Genomic DNA, 18,440 nt, shown 5'->3' with positions numbered 1-18,440 from the left:
TATCAGGATTCCTGTTTTCCTGGGAGCTGACAAAGCCCCCCTCTCCTCTAGTCAAAGGGGCCTCTGTTGCCATGGAAACGGCATCTGGAGGGTGCTAGGTCTGGTGACTGAACCCAGGAAAAACCAGCCAGAAGTGGGTGGCAGATGCTGGATGCAATATGTTCTCACCAATAAGCAGTCTCTGTGTGTGCAGGGGATGGGGTGTGCCAAGGCAGGTGCTGAGCAGGGTTCCCCAGGATCTCTCCAGACCTACCCACTGGAAGCATGGGGGGGTGGGGGTCCTGTGTATCCTTGAATAATCTACAAGGGGCTAGGCATAACTGCAGCTGCCCTGGGAGTCTAGCTAGTGGGAAGATTTCTTGCCAGCACCCCAGGCCCTGAAAAGGCAGCTTCTTAGGGCTTGAGAACAGTTTGGACACCTGGGTTTGGGGTGTGATGGGTGACAGTTCCTCCCCTGAGACAGGAACCCCACACCCCATCAGGAAGGTAATGAGATACAGTACCACCAGCCAGTGGTTCCAGATTTAATGGAAGGCGCATGGGGCGCTGCACCACACCCTGAGGCTGAGTTGCTGCATCGCCAGGTGTGGAGTGTCTGCTTTTTGCAACTGAACAGAGGAATGGAGCATAAAACTAACAAGAAACAAGGCCCTCCTGCCTGCCTCTGGGACCTAGGGGGAGGGGTCAGGTCACCTCTGACCCACTAAGCCTGAGGGCCTCCACACCCCCACTGCCCTTCTGAAGTTAATTCCTTCAGAAGGAGCCTGGCTAGGGCAGCCCCAACTGGGGGCAAACAGGGAAAAGGAAGCTCAGAGTCCTTATCTCAGAGCCCCCTCCCAGCCATTTTAGGAATAATAAATACTGTGTGACAGTAGCAGGAAGGGGCGTCCATGGACTGCTTGGCAGCCTGAGTAGGCCGGCCAGTTGCCTGTCCTCATTCTGTGCGCAGGATGATATGGATGCCCGAATCTGTGAACACTGGCCCACTCATCTCCCCTGTCCGTAGAGCAAACGATGCATCCTCAAACGGTTTCTGCATCTGACCTGTGTGAAACAGCAGAGGTGGTGGGGGTCAGGCGCGAGTTGCACAGAGATGGGGCTCCTGCCTGCACCTAGTCTCAAGCATATTCATCACAGGGTTTATGGCCCTGTCACCCTGCACTGCTGAGCTGTAGCCCAGCTGAGGGCCACAGGCCCATTAGGAGGCTCTGGGAAGCCCAAGGACAGCATGAGGAATGGCAGGCAGTGCTGTGCTGTGCATTTAGACACACTGCATGATGAACTCTCTTGGTTCCCAGCTGAACACCATCTGTCCTGCAGGTAGCTTGGGCTGCCAGCAGAGGGCCTCGCTAGGCTCCCTCTCCCAGGCAGGTGCCAACACTTAGAACTCCCAGCCCACAACAAGGAGATGAAGGAGAGAAGGGAGGAGGAAGGGATCCTGATTTCCTCTGCCCTTGGAAGACATTCTGAGCTCTGTCTGGGTCACCAACTGGACCTGACCTTGCCTTGCCTGCCCATTTTCCCCACCTGCCAAAGGGAAGAACATGATTCTCAGGGGTCTTGTCCTATAGCTAGATGCCAATGACAGAACAGAGTCACCTTGATGGGCCGGTGAGGGGGACAATGATCCTGAAGGGAAGATACCAGGGAGGTTTTACATCCCTTTAGCAGCACAAAAAACACAGGCCAGGAAGCCTGAGGGCTGTGCTGCCACCTGGTGGATTAGGAAGGCACAGAGTAGGGTTTCTCCCCCTTCGTGGGCCCAACCACCCCCAACACTATAGGGAAGGGGCTGAGTGTAGCGGTACCCACTCTTGCCTACCTCTGCTGAAGGCACCCAGGTCTCCCCTGGCTTTGGCAGAGCTGCAATCGCTGAACTGTGAGGCCAGAGATTCAAAGTCTTCTTCTCCTGACTTAATCTTCTGGATGTAGCCTGCAGGGACACAAGGGGAGAGCCCTAAGTCAGAGAGACACAGGGGCCAGCCAGGATGCAGGGAGAACAAGGCACTCCCAGGAGCTGGGCCAGGCCTGGCCTGTGCACCATGCTCCCTATAAAGACATGCTGCTGCCTTTCTGTTGTAAGACTTCCCACCCCCTCATGCCTAAGCAATCACACCTGTGTCCTTATCATGTGCGCACATGAAGACAGTCCTCCCACATGCATGACCCCAGGGTGCAAACCTGTCTGCCATCCCCATGCACCTATGGCCCTACTATGTATGACCTTAGTAACCAAGCTAGTCACCCACAGATGCCCAAGAATATAAGGACCCCTCCAGACACACAGTGACCTCTTTTCAGCCCTGGACACAAACAGTTGGAACCTCACAGCAGATGACTGCCCACCCCTAGTCCTGGGGCAGTCTCAAGGCTCTGGAGACCACAGGTGGCTAGCATACAGCCAAGCTCTGCATAGGAGCTGGTGACATCCTCAGCTGTGGGCCTCAGGAGTCCCCACCTGTGCAACATGGAGGCACAGAAGAGCTCTCACTAGGACATTTTGATGAGAACCTGAGGTGAGGCTGTAAGGGATGTGTGTGAGCGCCTGCACAGTTGTCCCACAGGCAAGCCACACAACAGGTACCACAGGGTATTGGCAGAGCTCAGGAGGTATTAAAGCATCTCTACTGGGCTGTGACTCCCTGCAGGGTTAGGAGGTCAGGGCTGCTGGGAGGAAAGTGAATGATGAATGAAGCAAAGTCTCAAAATAACAAAGTCATGTGTCACAAAATCTGACTGAGTTCTATCCCCAGAACCCACAACAGTAGAAGGAGAGAACCAACTCCTGTAAGTTGTCCTCTAACCTTCAAACACACATGCCAATCACCAAACCCTACCCAAACAAAATGACACAAACAAACAACAGAATGTAAAGGACCTAGGCTCAGGGGAGTGAAACACAGCACCAGGTCTGTATGACTAATGTCTCAGGAGCAGGGTGCACAGACATGCAGATGCATGGGAAACTGCTATGCTCACACAGACACCTGCTAGATTGGGAGTTGCCAGGCACCTGAGTCCAGGCAGTGCCTGAGATGAGCATGCCTGCAGTAGCATGCCTGCGTGCATACAAATAAATGAGAGTAAAAGAAAAAAGAATTGAATTGGTTAATGGGAGCTCTCACTTCAGAGGGTTATTTGTGGCATGAATGAGTGACTGCCATAGTCAAGGCTAATGCACAAGTCATTGCTCTGCTAAAGGCTGCATGATAAAGTCCCAATGTTCGCTGTAAAGAAGCCCTGGTTCCTGGTAAGACTGTCCTTGGAGATAAGGAGTCTACAAGGATGGGCCCTGAAATGATAAGTACCTGTTCATAAAAAAGTTTTAGCTCAGCTGGCAGAGTGCTCGCCTTTCTGCACCAGGCCCTAGGATCAATTTCCAAACTAGGGATGGTAGTGCAAACCTAGAATCCCAGCACTTAGGAGCTAGGTGGACAGGTTAGAAGTTCAAGGTCACCTTTGGCTACACAGGGAGTTTAAGGTCAGCCTGGGCAGCATAAGTTCTATTATTAAAGGAGGCAGATGGGGCGAGCAAAGATAGCCAAGGGGCAGGGCACCAAAGGACACAACAGAAGACAAGAAAAGCAATCTCAGCAGGAACCTGATGGGGAAAGTGAGAAAGGCACAGGTCTGTGGTGGCTGGTGAGAGGGAATCTAGAGGAAAAGCATGGGGCATAGACTTTTCCAGAACTGGGACTCAAAGAAACTTCTGTCACCTAAGCTACCGAGCTTGTGGCACTGTGTTACAGCGACTAAGGGACAGAATGAACCAAAAGGATGTTTCCTCATCCTAAAAGTGTTTAGACAATCCCCTTGCCCATCTCCCAGTTCACAGGTGGCCATAAGGGAAGAGACTGGTTATGGAAGAGGTAGTAACATCATTGGATATGCTATCCTAGAAGACCCAAGACCCAGCAGGAGGGGCCCAGAAACCCAGCCACAGGCCATCAGGCTGGCTGGGCACCACTCCACCAGAGGAGACAGCTGATCCTTGAAGCCTGGGGAGGGTGCTGCATGTACTCTTATTCTGGACCTCCCCAAATTCTGGCCTGGATAAGTGGAAACAAAGCAACAGAACAGGGAGCTAGGGCCTACCCACACACAGCCAGACTGCCTCAGACAAGGACACGGTGATGACACTAGCTGGGCCTCAGGTTTCTTCTGGCAGTTGCCCAGCAGCTGTGGAGGAACCAGTGCTGAAAAAGGAGCAGGGATGCAGAGGTGCTGCTTCCAAAATGGGCAGTCTGTTTCCTCAGGGCAGAAGGAAAACTGATGGTACCTTCCAGACCAAGGCAGGCAACTGGGGCAGGCACTGTCCCTATCACTGTTACCTGATTCCCCTGCAACAAGTTCTGGGTTCAAGGTGAGCCAGTGTCTCCAAACAAACATGGGACTGGAGAGTAAACCACGGGTCAGTGGTTCAATGATGGATGAAGAAATTATTTGGTTTTTTGTTTTGGTTTTTGACCTTTGTGTTGACTTTAGAACTCAACACAGAATTTTCTTCTGGGACCTAGGTTTGGGTCCTGGCACACATATGGCAGATTATGACTGCCTAGTTCCAGGGGATCTGATGCCTTCTTCTGGCTTCCATGGGTAGCAGGCATACATGTGGTATATATACATACATGTAGGTACTCACGAATACACATAAAGCAATCCTAACAAATCATACAAAGGGCCAGCAAGATGGCTCAGCAGGTGATTGCACTTGCTGCCAAGGCAGATGATCTGAATTTAATACACAGGACTCATATGGCAGGTGAGAGCTCACCCCTGAGAATTGTCCTTTGACTGCCACACTTGAACACACGCCATTTTCATACACATAAACATAAACACACACACACCCAAGAGATGGCTTAGAGTACTGGCTGCTCTTACATGGTAGCTCACAAATCTACCTCCAATTTAAGGGAATGCGATGCCTTCTTCTACCTTCCACTGATACCAGGCACACACATGGTGCACATATATACATACGGGCAAAAGACACACACATATATTTATCAAAAATAGACAGCCTGAAAAAGAAAAAATCTTATAGCAAAGAAAGAATGATTGAATAACAAAGTCTGTCAACCTTGCTGTAAATTACAAAGGAAAAACTGGAAGGGGCCAGCCTCTGCCTGTGGTACAACTGACTCATCACTCTATAAGATCAGCTCTGTGCTTACCAGACCATCCAGATGCCCAGGCTCCTCCCTAAAGGGCAAAACTGACTCCTGTCAATGCACTGCTACAGTGGCCCTTGGGATAAATATAAATTAATGTTCATTTAACAGAATAGAAAATTGAGTCCTGAGTAAGGCTCTGAGTTTCTCAGACCACAGAGCTTACCAGACACTGCCACTAACTAGGGTATGCTGGCTTTCTAGACCTGGTGGCAAGTAGAAAGGAAAAGAGGGAGGGGCCTACATGGGCCCAGCTCATCCCAAGTATAGGCACTTTTTTTCAAGGTCTTCAAGTAGCCTAGACTGGCCTTGAGCTCAATATGTAGGACCTAGAGTTCTACTTGAAAAATTTTCAGGGGCTGGAGAGATGGCTCAGAGGTTAAGAGCACTTAGTGCTCTTCCAGAGGTCCTGAGTTCAATTCCCAGCAACCACAAGGTGGCTCACAACCATCTATAATGAGATCTGGTGCCCTCTGCTGGTGTGCAGACATGCAGGCACTGTTGATATAATAAATCCTTAAAATAAAAAAAAAACAAACAAAAAACAAAAAAAAAAAACTCATGTGACAAGTGTTTTCACTGAGGTCAGAGGACAACTTGAGGGAGCTGATTCTCTCCTTCAACTGTGTAGGTCCCAGGAACTGAATTCAGGCCCTTTGCCCACTGAGCCATCTTTCCAACACCAAGCTTGAATTTCTGATCCTTCTGACTCTATCTCTATGCTGAGATTACAGGGTGCAGGGTACTAGAGACTGAAGCCAGGGCTCCCTGCAAGCTGGGTGAGCATGCTAACAACTGAGCTATATTCCCAGTTCAATACAAGCACTTCTCTGGAAGTTGAGCAGACTGGGTGGAGGGAGGGTCTGGTGGGACTTCTGAAAGGCCCCCATGATGGGTAGTGCTTATTGTCTATGTGGCAGAATGACCTGGAAGATGTGCTACTGGGAACCCTGTGGGGACCATCTTGATTATGTTAGCTGATGTGGGGCGACCCATCTCACTTGTTGGCAGGACCATCCCCTGGGGTAGGGGATCCCAGCCTGAAAACTAGAGAAGGTAAGTTGAGCACTAGCACAGGCACGGTGTTCTTTCTTCCTGACAATGTTGTGATGCCACTCTGACTCTCTTGCTGTGGGGAACTATGACCTGGAATGGAATGTGAGCCCAAACAAACCTTTCTCCCTTAAGCTGCTTCATTTTTTAAAACCTTTTTAAAAGTTTGCAGTTATTGGTTGGGAAGGCAGGGGTGGGGGAGCACAGCAGCACATATGTCATGGTGGGCTCGGGAGGCAAGAGAGAACAACTCCCAGGAACAGGGTCTCTCCTCCTACCACATGTATCCTGGGAATGGAATTCAGGTCCTCGGGTTTAGCAGAAATTGACTTTGCTGGCTGAACCCTCCTGATGCCCTTGTCAGGGTGTTTTGTCACAAAACAGGAAAAGATAGCCACACCCCTCCAGAGGACCCCCAACAATGCCCCATCTCTCCCACTCACCATTGATCAGCTCCAGGGCCTCTTCCTTGCTCCTGGTGATCTTTTCCTGCCGCCAGGAAGAGGGCCTCCGAGACTGGCTGTGCTTCACCAGTAGGTGCGAGCAGCGCACCCTGGCAGGCTCCCCCTGGCCATTCTTGCTACTGCCTCCAACACTGCTGCCACCACTGGGCCGCTCCCACTGGCTGGCGTTGGTGATGTGATTGAAGTAGTATACACGGCCTGGGGGAGAACAGCACCTATTTAGCTGAGGCTGGGTTGAGGAGGACTCTATCCAGAAAGCCAGGATGAGGACTGGCTTAGGAGGATGCTGTCCCCACCAGGACCTGTCTCAGACAGGACTGTGCTAATATTCTAGGTAGATACAGACACTAAACTAGCAAAACAGAAAAAACAGCTTCCAGGTCTGCAGGATGTCTCAGCAAGGAAAGGAATGTGTCAGAGTCTGAGAACCTGAGTTTGAACTCCAGGAATTGCCTAGTGGAAGGAGAACCCACCCACCCCAAGATGTCCTCAGGCTACCCTACAAAATAAACATGATCAAAAGTTCAAGAACATTCTCAGCTATAGTTTGAGAGCAATGTTGACTACATGGGATCCAATTTAAAAAATATACAAACAGCCAGGTGTTGGTGGCTCATGCCTTTAATCCCAGCACTCGAGAGGCAGAGGCAGAAGGATCTCTGTTGAGTTTGAGGCCAGCCTGGTCTACAGAGCGAGTTCCAGAACAGGCTCCAAAGCTACACAGAGAAACCCTGTCTCGGAAAAACTAAACCAAACCAAACAAAAATACCATGGGGCTGGGATCTAGCTTACTGATAGAACAGTGCTTGCCTGGCATTTGTGAGGTTCTAGTTCAGGTTCCAGTATCAGACATTCACCAAAAAGGTAAGTATGGCGGTTTCTATCCATCGCTCCACTGCAAACAAACCAGGCTTCACCTCCCACCTCTGCTCACAGCAGCAGCTATATCTTGTGCACAGACAGAGGCAGATACCTCAAAGGAGGGGGGGTTCAAGACAGGGTTTCTCTGTGTAGCTCTGGCTGCCCCGGAACTCGCTCTGTAGACCAGGCTGGCCTCAAACTCAGAGATCCACCTGCCTTTGCCTCCGGAGTGCTGGGATTAAGGTCGCACGCCACCACTGCCAGGCCCAAAACTTTATTCTTAATCCTTACCCTGGTGGCCTAAATTGAAGAGCAAGAAAGCAGCATTACTGGGGGGGTTGATGTCATCTAAGGGACATCTAGGTGACAGTGAGGAGCATAAAGAAGGTAACTCAAAAGCTTAAGGGAAAAGCCTGGCTTGATGGGGCACAGTCTAGAACTAGGGAGGCTGAGGCAAGAGGATAGGTGTCTGCTGTTTGAAGCCAGTCTGGGTAAGTTTGCAAGACTGTCTCAAAAAAACGTGAAGGAGACCTGGTTGTGGTGGTATACACATGTAGGATTTGCTGAAGGAGGTGGAGGCAGGAGGATCACAAATTCGAGGCTAGCCAAGCAGTGTTGACACACACCTTTAATCCAAGCACTTGGGCTGCAGAGGCAAGGGGACCTTTGAGTTCAAGACTGGCCTGGTCTATAGAGTAAGTTCAGGACAGCCAGGGCTAAACAGAGAAACCCTGTCTCAAAAAACAAACAAACAAACAAAAAACAGGAAAAGGGGGCAGGGGAGGAGGGGAGGGAGAGGGACCAGGGATTGACATATAAAACAATCTTGTTTCTAATTTAAATTTTAAAAAATTAAAAAAAAAAAAACAGGAAAAAAATAGTGAAGGAGGAAAGAGGAGGGGCAGTGAGGGACATGGCAGGAGCTTGAAAGAAGGACCCAGTAGATTCTGGGTCACTCCAAGGGCTTAGAGTCTTTCTGGGTTACATAGGTGACTCAGCATCAAGAAGGGCCGGATGGCTGGGTGGTGGCAGCTCAGGTCTTTCCCAGCACTCGGGAGGCAGAGGCAGGTGGATCTCTGTGAGTTCAAAACCAGCCTGGTCTACAAGAGTCAGTTCCAGGACAGCCTCCAAAGCCACAGAGAAACCCTGTCTCAAAAAACAAAAACAAAACAAAAGTCTATGTAGCTCAGGATAACTATGAACTGGAGAACCTCCTGCTTCTGCCTCTTAGGTACTGGAAATTTATCTACGTGCTACCACACCCACCTAGAAGTATGTTTATGCTTAGGCCAGGAATGGAGCAGCCTGGATAGGAGCAAGGACTCTAGGGCTAAATACAATAGGCCATCTCCCTGAACCTCAGCTTTCTCATCTGAAAAACTGGGGCAAGAGAATAAGGACATCAGAACTAGGCATGGTGGCACATGAGTGTAGTCTCAGTGCTTGAGAGGCTGAAGCAGAAGAACCATGAGTTAGAAGCCAGCTTTGGTTACACAGCAAGACTTTTATCTTAGTGTGTGATAGTAATCCCAGCACTCAGAAAGGTGAGGGTGGGGACCAGAGGTTCAAGAAAGCAAGTTCAAGACTAGTCTTCTCCCCCCCCCTCTCAAATTTAAAAAGAAAAAAGAAAGAAAATAGCTGTGGGTAAATGTGTTTGCAGCCACGTCTGAGGATGTGAGTTTGATCTCAGGTACTCTCATGGTGAAAGAAAGAAAAAAAAACCTCCTGCAAAAGTTATTGTCTGATCTCCACAAGCATACACACAAAATATACTACTACTAATATTACTAATAAAGATTCTGTCTCAATAAATACATTGGGCAAAGTGGTGCATGCTTATAATCCCAACATTTGAAGGGCTAAAGCAGGAGGATCTAGCAACCTGTCCACGTGAGATCCAGTCTAACACCCTTTCACCTCCCCCTCCCAAACAAAAGGGTGAAAGACACATTAAACCTAGCCGCGTTAATTCAGAGAGAGCTAATGTATACAGTGTCCAGCACCCTGGTGCTCAATAAGAATAAGTGAGCTCTGTAGGCAGCAGGACCCTGGTTCTACCGGAGATGCCTATCCGCTCCTCAGGGCGTTGCCACTGACACTGGCAAGGGGACTCTGGCGGTAGGAACTCACTGCATTCCCAGTCCCTGAACTGCATCATTTGGCGAGTTCTTTGCGTGTCCTGGCTTCAGTTCCCTCACTAGAAAAATGAGAGCAAACCATCCCTTGAAAGACGGGCACGACAGAGAAACGGGAGAGAGAGAGGGGAGACCGGGAAAGGGAGAGGATGAGCCAAGGAAAGAGGGAGGGAGAGAGGAGGGGGGGGCAGGACGGAGATGAAGGGATCTAGGGAGGGTGGGGGACGTACAGACTTGTGAACGAACTTGAGCTCCTTTAAGCCAGCGCTGTCGCAGGATCCCGTGCTGGAGATGAGCCGGCACGTGTCACAGATGCTGCCCCAGAACCCAAATCAGGGCGGCCCACGCCCTCTAGAGGCACCGGGTCGGGTCTCCTCCTCCCAAAGGAGCCCCGCGGTGCAGCCTAGTGTCCTGAGGACGTCCGGCCCGGTGGTGAGCGACGGGCCGGCGTGCCCGTGCCCGCCCCACCTCTTGCCTCGGTCTCTGGCTCTCCGGGCCCGTTACGCCGCGGAGCCCAGACCTTCACGCCTAAGGCAGGGCGCCTGTCCTCGTGAGCTCGGGCCCGCCTTCTGCAATCTCGCGAGGGCCCGGCCCGGCCCGGCCCGGTCCCTGGCCGACCCCCAAGACGTACCTGAGCTACGACTCATGCGCTTCTCCCAGCCCGGCGGCAGCTTCTCCTCGTCCGCCATCTTCCCTCCTGCCGCAGCGCCCGCCCCGCCTCCGCTCCGCCCCGCTCCGCCTCCGCAGCTGTGACCCCGCGCCGGCCCAGCGCCACTGTCGATTGGCTCGCCCGGCTCAGACGCCCGTTGGACGGCCCCACGGCGCCGCTAGAGCGCTAGCATTTTATTGGGCTCACTCGCGGCTTCCTGGACCGCCCCTGCACACTCTCCGCCCCCCCGTCCCGACACCGCCGCTGATTGGCCCACCTGGAAGCGTCGCCCATTGAACGCTCAGGATTCCTTTAAGCGTCAAAAGGTCTCTGCAACCTTCTTGGTGGGCTTAGCCCGCAGAGTAGAGCTTATTGATTGGCTCCTGCGGCAACCAATCCCGCCTTATTGAGCCGTTCTTGGAGGTCGGCCAGCCTCCACGCGGAAGCGGCTCGCTGGTAGGGAGGTATTCGGTACTTTTGCTGTATTTTGCCGTTGCCATAGCAATTCAGTTGCCTTGGTGATAAGAAGCCAAGTGCCCAAAGCCTAAATTTGGCTTTTTGGTTCTCTTCCCACCTGTTTCCTCCAAAGCGACGCCAGTCCTTTTTGGGTTTTGCAAGGCTAATCATTTCTTTCTTTCTTCTTTTTAAAGATTTATTTATTATGTATACAGTGTTCTGCCTACATGTAGACCTGCAGGTTAGAGAGGGCACCAGATCTCATTGCAGATGGTTGTGAGCCACCATGTGGTTGCTGGGAATTGAACTCAGGACCTCTGGAAGAGCAGGCAATGCTCTTATCCTCTGAGCCATCTCTACAGCCCCAAGGCTAATCATTTTACCCACTTTCCAAGTTTTCTTTAGAACCTACTTCAACTTATTCCTTCTCTGCCTGACTCCTTCCTAGGTTCCTGGGCTGGGCGATGGCATTATCACTAGGATGAAGAAAAGGAATAGGCTTAAGTCAATTGATAGTCTGTGGAGGAAACTGATGTGGTGGTGCATTCCCAGCACTCAGGAGGCAGAGGCCAGCCTGGTCTATGAAATGAGTTCCAGGACAGCCAGGGCTATACACAGAAACCCTGTCTCAAATGAAACAAAAGCAACAACCCTCCCCCCCCCAAGAAAAAGGAGAGAAGGAAAAAGGTCTGCGGAGGGCTACAGAGATGGCTCAGTGATTAAGAGCACAGACTGAGCCGGGCGTTGGTGGCGCACGCCTTTAATCCCAGCACTCAGGAGGCAGAGGCAGGCAGGCGGATCTCTGAGTTTGAGACCAGCCTGGTCTACAAGAGCTGTTCCAAGTCAGCCTCCAAAGCCACAGAGAAACCCTGTCTCGAAAACCAAAAAAGAGCCTGGACTGCTCTTGCAGAGGACCTTTTCAGTTCACCAGGTCTGCACATGGTGCACATTCATGTATACATGCAGGCAAAGCATAACACTTTACAAATGTTGCTTTATGCCAGTAATAGCAGCACACACCTTTAATCCTAGCACTTGGGAGGCAGAGGCAATAGGATCTCTCAGTTTGAAGCCAGCCCAGTCTACAGAGGGAATTCCAGGACAGCCAGGGTTACACATAGAAACCCTGTCTCTAAAAACCAAAAAGTGACTTTAAAAAGCTATTACACTGGGCTGGAGAGATGGCTCAAAGGTTAAGAGCACTACCTGTTGTTCCTAAAGGTCCTGAGTTCAATCCCCAGCAACCACATGGAGACTCACAACCATCTGTTAATGAGATCTTCTGCCCTCTTCTGGCCTGCAGGAATACATGCAGACAGAACACTGTATACATAAAAAGCAAACAAACAAACAAAAACACCAAATCTTAAACAAAACAAACAAAAAATCCTATTACACTTCATAAGGAAGGATGCCATGTTAACCTTGTAGTTAGAGGACAATTTATGGCAATCTATTCTCTCCTTCCACCACGGGGTTCTGCAGGTCAAACTAAAGTCGTCACGCTTGGTAGCAAGTGCTTTTACTCATCTTGTTGGCCCTGGATACTTAATGATTTTCAAAGACTCCAATGGGTGAAGATTTAATTCCAGTTCATCAATAGTGTAGACCCTTGTGTGACCTCAAAAGGATGATGCTTAGTGACATGAACTCATGAAAGAGGAGTAAAAACAAGATGTGGTGCTTGGGTTCAAAGCTTGGCTCTACCACTTGCTGTGAACTACTTACCTTCAATGATTCAGCTTCTCCCATTGCAAAGTATAGATAAGTGATAATACCTCTTGCTGATCTGAAGGTCAAATGACTTATCCCTATGTAAAGTCCTCAGGATGCTGGGTGGTGGTGGCACAAGCCTTTAATCCCAGCCCTGGGGAGACAGAAGCAGGCAGATCACTATGAGTTGGAGGCCAGCCTGGTCTACAGAGTGTATTTCAGGGCAGCCAAAGCTGCACAGAGAAACCCTGTCTCAAAAAACCAATAAATAAATAAATAAATAAATAAATAAATAAATAAAGTCCTCAGGATAGGTAGGTGTTAACCAGTTAAAAAAAATTGTTGTGTGTAAAAAAGCAAATCACAAGACACATAGCAATTACTCATAGAGATCCGCCTGCCTCTGTCTCCTGATTGCTGGGATTAAAGGCGTGCGCCACCATCGCCTATGCTCTTAATCACTGAGTGGGTAAGAGGATTTGCTACCAAACCTCACGGTTTGATACATGAGAATCTCTATGAGTTTGAGGCTAGTTTGGTCAACACAGTGAGCTCCAGGACAGCCAGGGTTACACAGAGAGCCACAGTCAAAAAAGAAGAAGAAGAAAGAAAGAAAAAGAAAAAGAAAGGAAAGTGGGGGAGAATAGCCCAGACTGAGTTCAAATTCTAGTAATGAAGGAATTACACAATTACATGACAGATTTAATAATGGTACTTTCTTATTTCAAACCAGTGCAGAAGTATATAGATTAGATAAGAGGCCTCACTGCATTCTTCCCAGCCAGTTCTACCCAATACACTCACATAAAGTTCCAATAAAAATGTTTATTTTATTCAGGGTGTGCATGCCTTTAATCTCAGAACTCAGGAGGTAGGGGCAAGTGGATATCTGGGTTTAATGCCAGCCAGATCTACATACAAGTTTCACATTGGCCAGAGCTACATTCCTAGAACCTGTCTCATAAACAAACAAACAAACAAAAACCCCACCTCAAACCAAATAATGTTTATTACTAACCTGAGTGTATGGCCTGGTGCGTGTGTGGAGGCCAGGGGGTAGCTCTGTTATGGGGTAAAAACCCAGAGATCACTCAGTACGACCCAAGTTCGAATTTTCGAATTGAGATCTGTATTAAGATGGCTGGAGACTGCCTGGAGAGAAACACTTGTCACAGAGCAGTCCTGAATGCACATTACAGGGAATTTTCAAAGGCAAAGAACACAGAAAAACTACATTCTGGTTGGCAGATGCAGCAGAAGCAAGCAGTTTAACCAGAGCCAAAACATGCAGTTTGCTGGGGCATTACAACCCTAAATTTCTAGAACAGGGATGGATGATTTCACATGGGACTTTTCAGGGCTGAGGGTAGAAACTAAAGATGACTTCAGCTGAGACAAGATGGAGAAACCTTTACCCGGATACAAGCTCTATGTAGTTGGTGTTCTCTCTCTCTCTCTCTCTCTCTCTCTCTCTCTCTCTCTCTCTCTCTCTCTCTCTCTCTCCTCTCCCTACCTTTCCATGGGTTCCAAGGCTGGAACTTAGCTCATCAGGCTCAAGTAGAAATACCTTTGCCAGCCCAGCTATCCCACTGGTCTTTTCTTTAAAAACAATAACTATGCAGGTTAGTGAGATGGTTCCATGGGTAAAGTGCTTGATACACAATTGTGAAGTTCTGAGTCTAAATCAGAATCCACATAAAGCTGGATGCAGTAACAAGCAAGCACTAGCAACCATATTTCTACATCCAGGAGGAGGCAGTGACAGCCGAAGTCCTCAAGGCTCCTTGAGGCTAATCTTGGCTGTCAACTCAACTACATCTGGAATCAACTAAAAAGAAAGAAGTGGGCACACCTGTGAGAGTTTTATTTTTTATTTTTTATTTTTTGTGTGTGAAGGATGTGGTAGTTTAAATGTAATTGACCTCCAGAAGGTCATAGGGCATGGCACTTTTGAGAGGTTGTGGTCTTGCTGGAGTAGGTGTGGCCTTTTTGGAGGAAATGTATCATTGTGGATGCAGGCTTTGAGGTCTCATATGTGCTCAAGCCATACCCAGTATATCAGACCACTTCCTGTTGCCTACGGGTCAAGATGTAAGAACTTCAGCTCCTGGGCTGGAGAGTTGGCTCAGAGGTTAAGAGCACTGGCTGTTCTTCCAGAGGTCCCGAGTTCAATTTCCAGAAACCACATGGTGGCTCACAACCATTTGTAATAAGATCTGGTGCCCTCTTCTGGCCTGCAGGGATACATGCAGGCAGAGCACTGTACACATAATAAATAAATAAATCTTAAAAAAAAAACCCAAAACTTCAGCTCCTCTGGCACTATGTCTGCATGCATGCTGCCTTGCTTCTGCCATAATGATAACAGACTAAACCTCTGAAACTGTAAGTGAACCACCCCAAGTAAATGTTTTCCTTTATAAGAGCTGTCATGGTATCTCTTCACAGCAATAGAAATCCTAAAACAGCTGGATTATTTTGGGTAGGAGACTCACCCTAAATCCAGGTCATTTGAGGGCAGAAACACACACTTAATCTAGGCCATATCTTCTGGTGGCAGCCCGTATAAAAGAATATGGAAAAAGGAAGCTGTTGCTTTTTAATTACTTGCCCTCACTTTAACGAGCAAGTCCATCTGTCCTGTTCTTGAAGCAATCCTTTGCTGGTGTTAGTTCCTACTTCCAACATAAGACTTGAAACTGGCAGCTCTCTAGGACTTCCCTGGAACTCTAGCACCAAATTGGGACTGCTGAGACATCCAGTGAACTGAACAACCTCCAGATCATTGACCTTTCCCTCAAGAGATGGCCATTGCTGGATTACTCAAATCAAAGCCTATAAGCTACTCTAGTAAATCTCATATATATGCATATATTTGTCTTTTCTATCAGTTCTGTTCCTTTAGAGAACTTAATATAACTTGCAAACCAGCTAGCCTTAAGTACTAGCAGGGAGCAACAAAGACACCAGGTCTGAAACAAGGAAGAAGGTTAGAACTGTCAATATTTTCCTCTGACCTCCATAAGCAGGCCATAGCACAGGTACACATGTAAACTCAAATATGCACATCAAGATAAAATATAACCATGCCAGCTCAGTGGTACAACCAGCTTAGACTGTGCAAGGCTCTGGGTTTGATCTCAGCACTGAAAAGAAAAACAGAAAACAAAAACAAGAGTGCTAATGTATACTTATTTAAAATTCCCAGCCGAGAGATGGTGGCACACACTTTTAATCCCAGCACTTGGGAGGCAGAGGCAGGCGGATCTCTGTGAGTTCAGGACCAGCCTGGCCTACAGAGGGAGTTCCAGGACAGCCTCCAAAGCCACAGAGAAACCCTATCTCGAAAAACACAACAACAAAAATCCCAAATACAGGGTCGATGAGATAGCTCATTGGTTAAGGGTGTTGCTGCCAAGCCTGATGACTTGAGTTCCAACCCTAGGACCCACAAAGTAGAAGAGAGAACTGACTCCTACAAGTTGTCCCTTGACTTCACATTCACACCATGGTATATGGATGTCTGCCCATTCCCCACATACATACACATATGTAAAAATGTAATAAAATTTAAATCCAAATAGAATATATGTATTAATTAAGTACTTATTTATGTATGTTGTTGTAATGGCTATTCTTGGTTGTCAAGTTAGTACACCTGTGAGGGATTTTCTTTCTTAATTGAATCATCTGAGGTGGAAGACCATCCTAAAATCTCAGTATTTGTTTGTTTTGGTTTTTTCGAGACAGGGTTTCTCTGTCTAGCTTTGGAGACTATCCTGGCACTTGCTCTGGAGACCAGGCTGGCCTCAAACTCACAGAGATCCACCTGCCTCTGCCTCCTGAGTGCTGGGATTAAAGGCGTGCGCCACCAAAGCCCGGCTCTAAATCTCAATATTTTGAGGGGAGAAAATCCACCTTTAATCTGAGTTGCATCTTTTGGCTGACAGTCTCTATAAAGGACATGGAAGATTTTACTCTTTGCCTGCTTACTCACACTTTTTTTTTCTTTAGATTTTAGTTATTTATTATGTATAAAACATTCTGCTTCCATGCATATCTGAACACCAGAAGAGGGCACCAGATCTCATAGTGGATGATTGTGAGCCACCATGTGGTTGCTGGGAATTGAACTCAGGACCTCTGGAAAAGCAGCCAGTGCTCTTAACCTCTAAGCCATCTCTCCAGCCCCTCACTCACACTCTTACTGGCCAAGTTCATTCCTTCACTGGCATTAGAACCTACTTCTTCATGAATCTGGTCTATACTGAAGACCAGCTGAGAGACCCAGTCTCATGGACTGAATGAAGAAATACTGGATTCTCGAACTTTTCACTGAGACACGACCACTCTTGGAATAGTTAGACCATAACTGTAAGTCACTCTAATAAATCCTGTTTATATACATAGCTTCATTGTATCAGCTGTTTCTCTACAAACCCTAATACAGTGGGCTTTAAAAAAATAGGATCTCGGACTGGAGGGATAGCTCAGCAACCAAAGGCTAGGCCCACAACCAAAAAAATAGGATCTCACTATGTAGCCCCTTGTTACTTTTCTTACTCCTGTAACAAAATATCCAATAAAAACAATTAACCAACTAGCTACACATCTAGCTGCCTTCCATTTTTTCACATACCATCTCATGCTTAAAAATTGGTCCTACCTTGGCCACCCAAGTAGCTTTATTTGTTTTACAAATATGTATGTGTTGCTGGGTGTTGGTGGCGCACGCCTTTAATCCCAGCACTCGGGAGGCAGAGGCAGGCGGGTGTCTGTTGAGTTCGAGGCCAGCCTGGTCTCCAGAGCGAGTGCCAGGATAGGCTCCAAAGCTACACAGAGAAACCCTGTCTCAAAAAATCAAAAAAAAAAAAAAAAAAAACCAAAAAACAAACCAAAACCAAAACCAAAAACAAAACAAAAAACAAAGAAAAACACAAACAAACAAACAAAAAACAAGTATATATGTGTGTCTGTGTTTCTGTGTGAGCCTAACTGTGGAGGGTGAAGGACAACCTCAAGTGTCATTTTAGGAACACAATCTACCTTCTTTTAGACAGTCACTGGCCTAAAGTGCATCAAATAAGCTAGACTGCCTAGCTAACAAGCCCCAGAGATCGCCTATTTGTTCAATGATGAGATTAAAAGTGTGCAGAGCATTTTTACATGGATTCTGGATGTCATACTTGGATCCTCATGCTTGAAGGACATGCATTTTACCTGTTTCTGCACAAAAAAAAAAAAAAAAAAAAAAAAAAAAAAACACTGGGCAGTGCTGGTGCACCCTTTAATCCCAGAGGCAGTGACAGGTGGATCTCTGTGAGTTAGAAGCCAGCCTTGTCTATAGAGCACCAAGACAGGCTCCAAAAGCTACAGAGAAACCCTGTCTCGTAAAACAAAAACAAAACAAAACCCCAAAACATTCTTCTCAAATTAATGAACCTCTGGTATTTAGCAAAATTACAGGAAACAGATAATCTCACTTTTCTTTTCCAAACTTTCACCACACTGTGAAGAGTAGATGAAGATAATGCATGTATAGGCAGTATTTTCTGGCAATTTCTTTAAAGCAAAAAATGAGAGAGGCTGGAGAGAGAGAGATGGCTCAGAGGTTAAGAGCACTGACTACTCTTCCACAAGTCCTGAGTTCAACTCCCAGCAACCACATGGTGGCTCACAACCATCTATGATGAGATCTGAGGGCCTCTTCTGGCATGCAAACAGAACACTGTATATAAAATATATAAATCTTTTAAAAAATGAGACCATACTAAATTGGTCATGGTGGTGCTTGCCCTTTAATCTCAGCACTTGGGAAGTGGAGGCTGGAGTTCAAGATCATTCGTGCTACATAGTGAGTTTGAGGTTAACCTGCTCTACAGGACTCTGAACCATTTTTTATTTAGCTCAGTTCTACTGTTTGTCCTTCTACTAT

General features: G+C 47.8%; 1 protein-coding gene across 1 annotated transcript; it reads right to left on the bottom strand.

Annotated features, from left to right (window-relative positions):
* Window positions 1-508: 508 nt before the first annotated feature.
* On the bottom strand, window positions 509-10,455 carry Pin1 (peptidylprolyl cis/trans isomerase, NIMA-interacting 1). The gene is made up of 4 exons (XM_027411461.2): window positions 10,319-10,455; window positions 6,671-6,889; window positions 1,823-1,933; window positions 509-1,044 (listed from the first exon to the last, which is right to left on the bottom strand). The coding sequence occupies exons 1-4, from the start codon at window positions 10,374-10,376 to the stop codon at window positions 935-937; spliced, it is 498 nt and encodes a 165-aa protein (XP_027267262.1). The 5' UTR covers window positions 10,377-10,455; the 3' UTR covers window positions 509-934.
* Window positions 10,456-18,440: the final 7,985 nt, after the last annotated feature.

Source organism: Cricetulus griseus, chromosome 4, assembly GCF_003668045.3.
Source record: "Cricetulus griseus strain 17A/GY chromosome 4, alternate assembly CriGri-PICRH-1.0, whole genome shotgun sequence".
NCBI lineage: Eukaryota > Metazoa > Chordata > Mammalia > Rodentia > Cricetidae > Cricetulus > Cricetulus griseus.
Note: the sequence above shows the minus strand (reverse complement) of the source record. Positions and strands in the feature narration are given on the sequence as shown.

Bases quoted from the DNA above. Each gene is read 5' to 3' on its own strand.
- Pin1 (XM_027411461.2), bottom strand. From the start codon at position 10,376: ATGGCGGACGAGGAGAAGCTGCCGCCGGGCTGGGAGAAGCGCATGAGT. The intron at 6,890-10,318 runs GTACGTCTTGGG...GTTCTCCCCCAG, and splicing joins GCGCATGAGTCGTAGCTCAG to GCCGTGTATACTACTTCAAT. The intron at 1,045-1,822 runs GTAGGCAAGAGT...TGTTTCACACAG, and splicing joins CCTGGGTGCCTTCAGCAGAG to GTCAGATGCAGAAACCGTTT.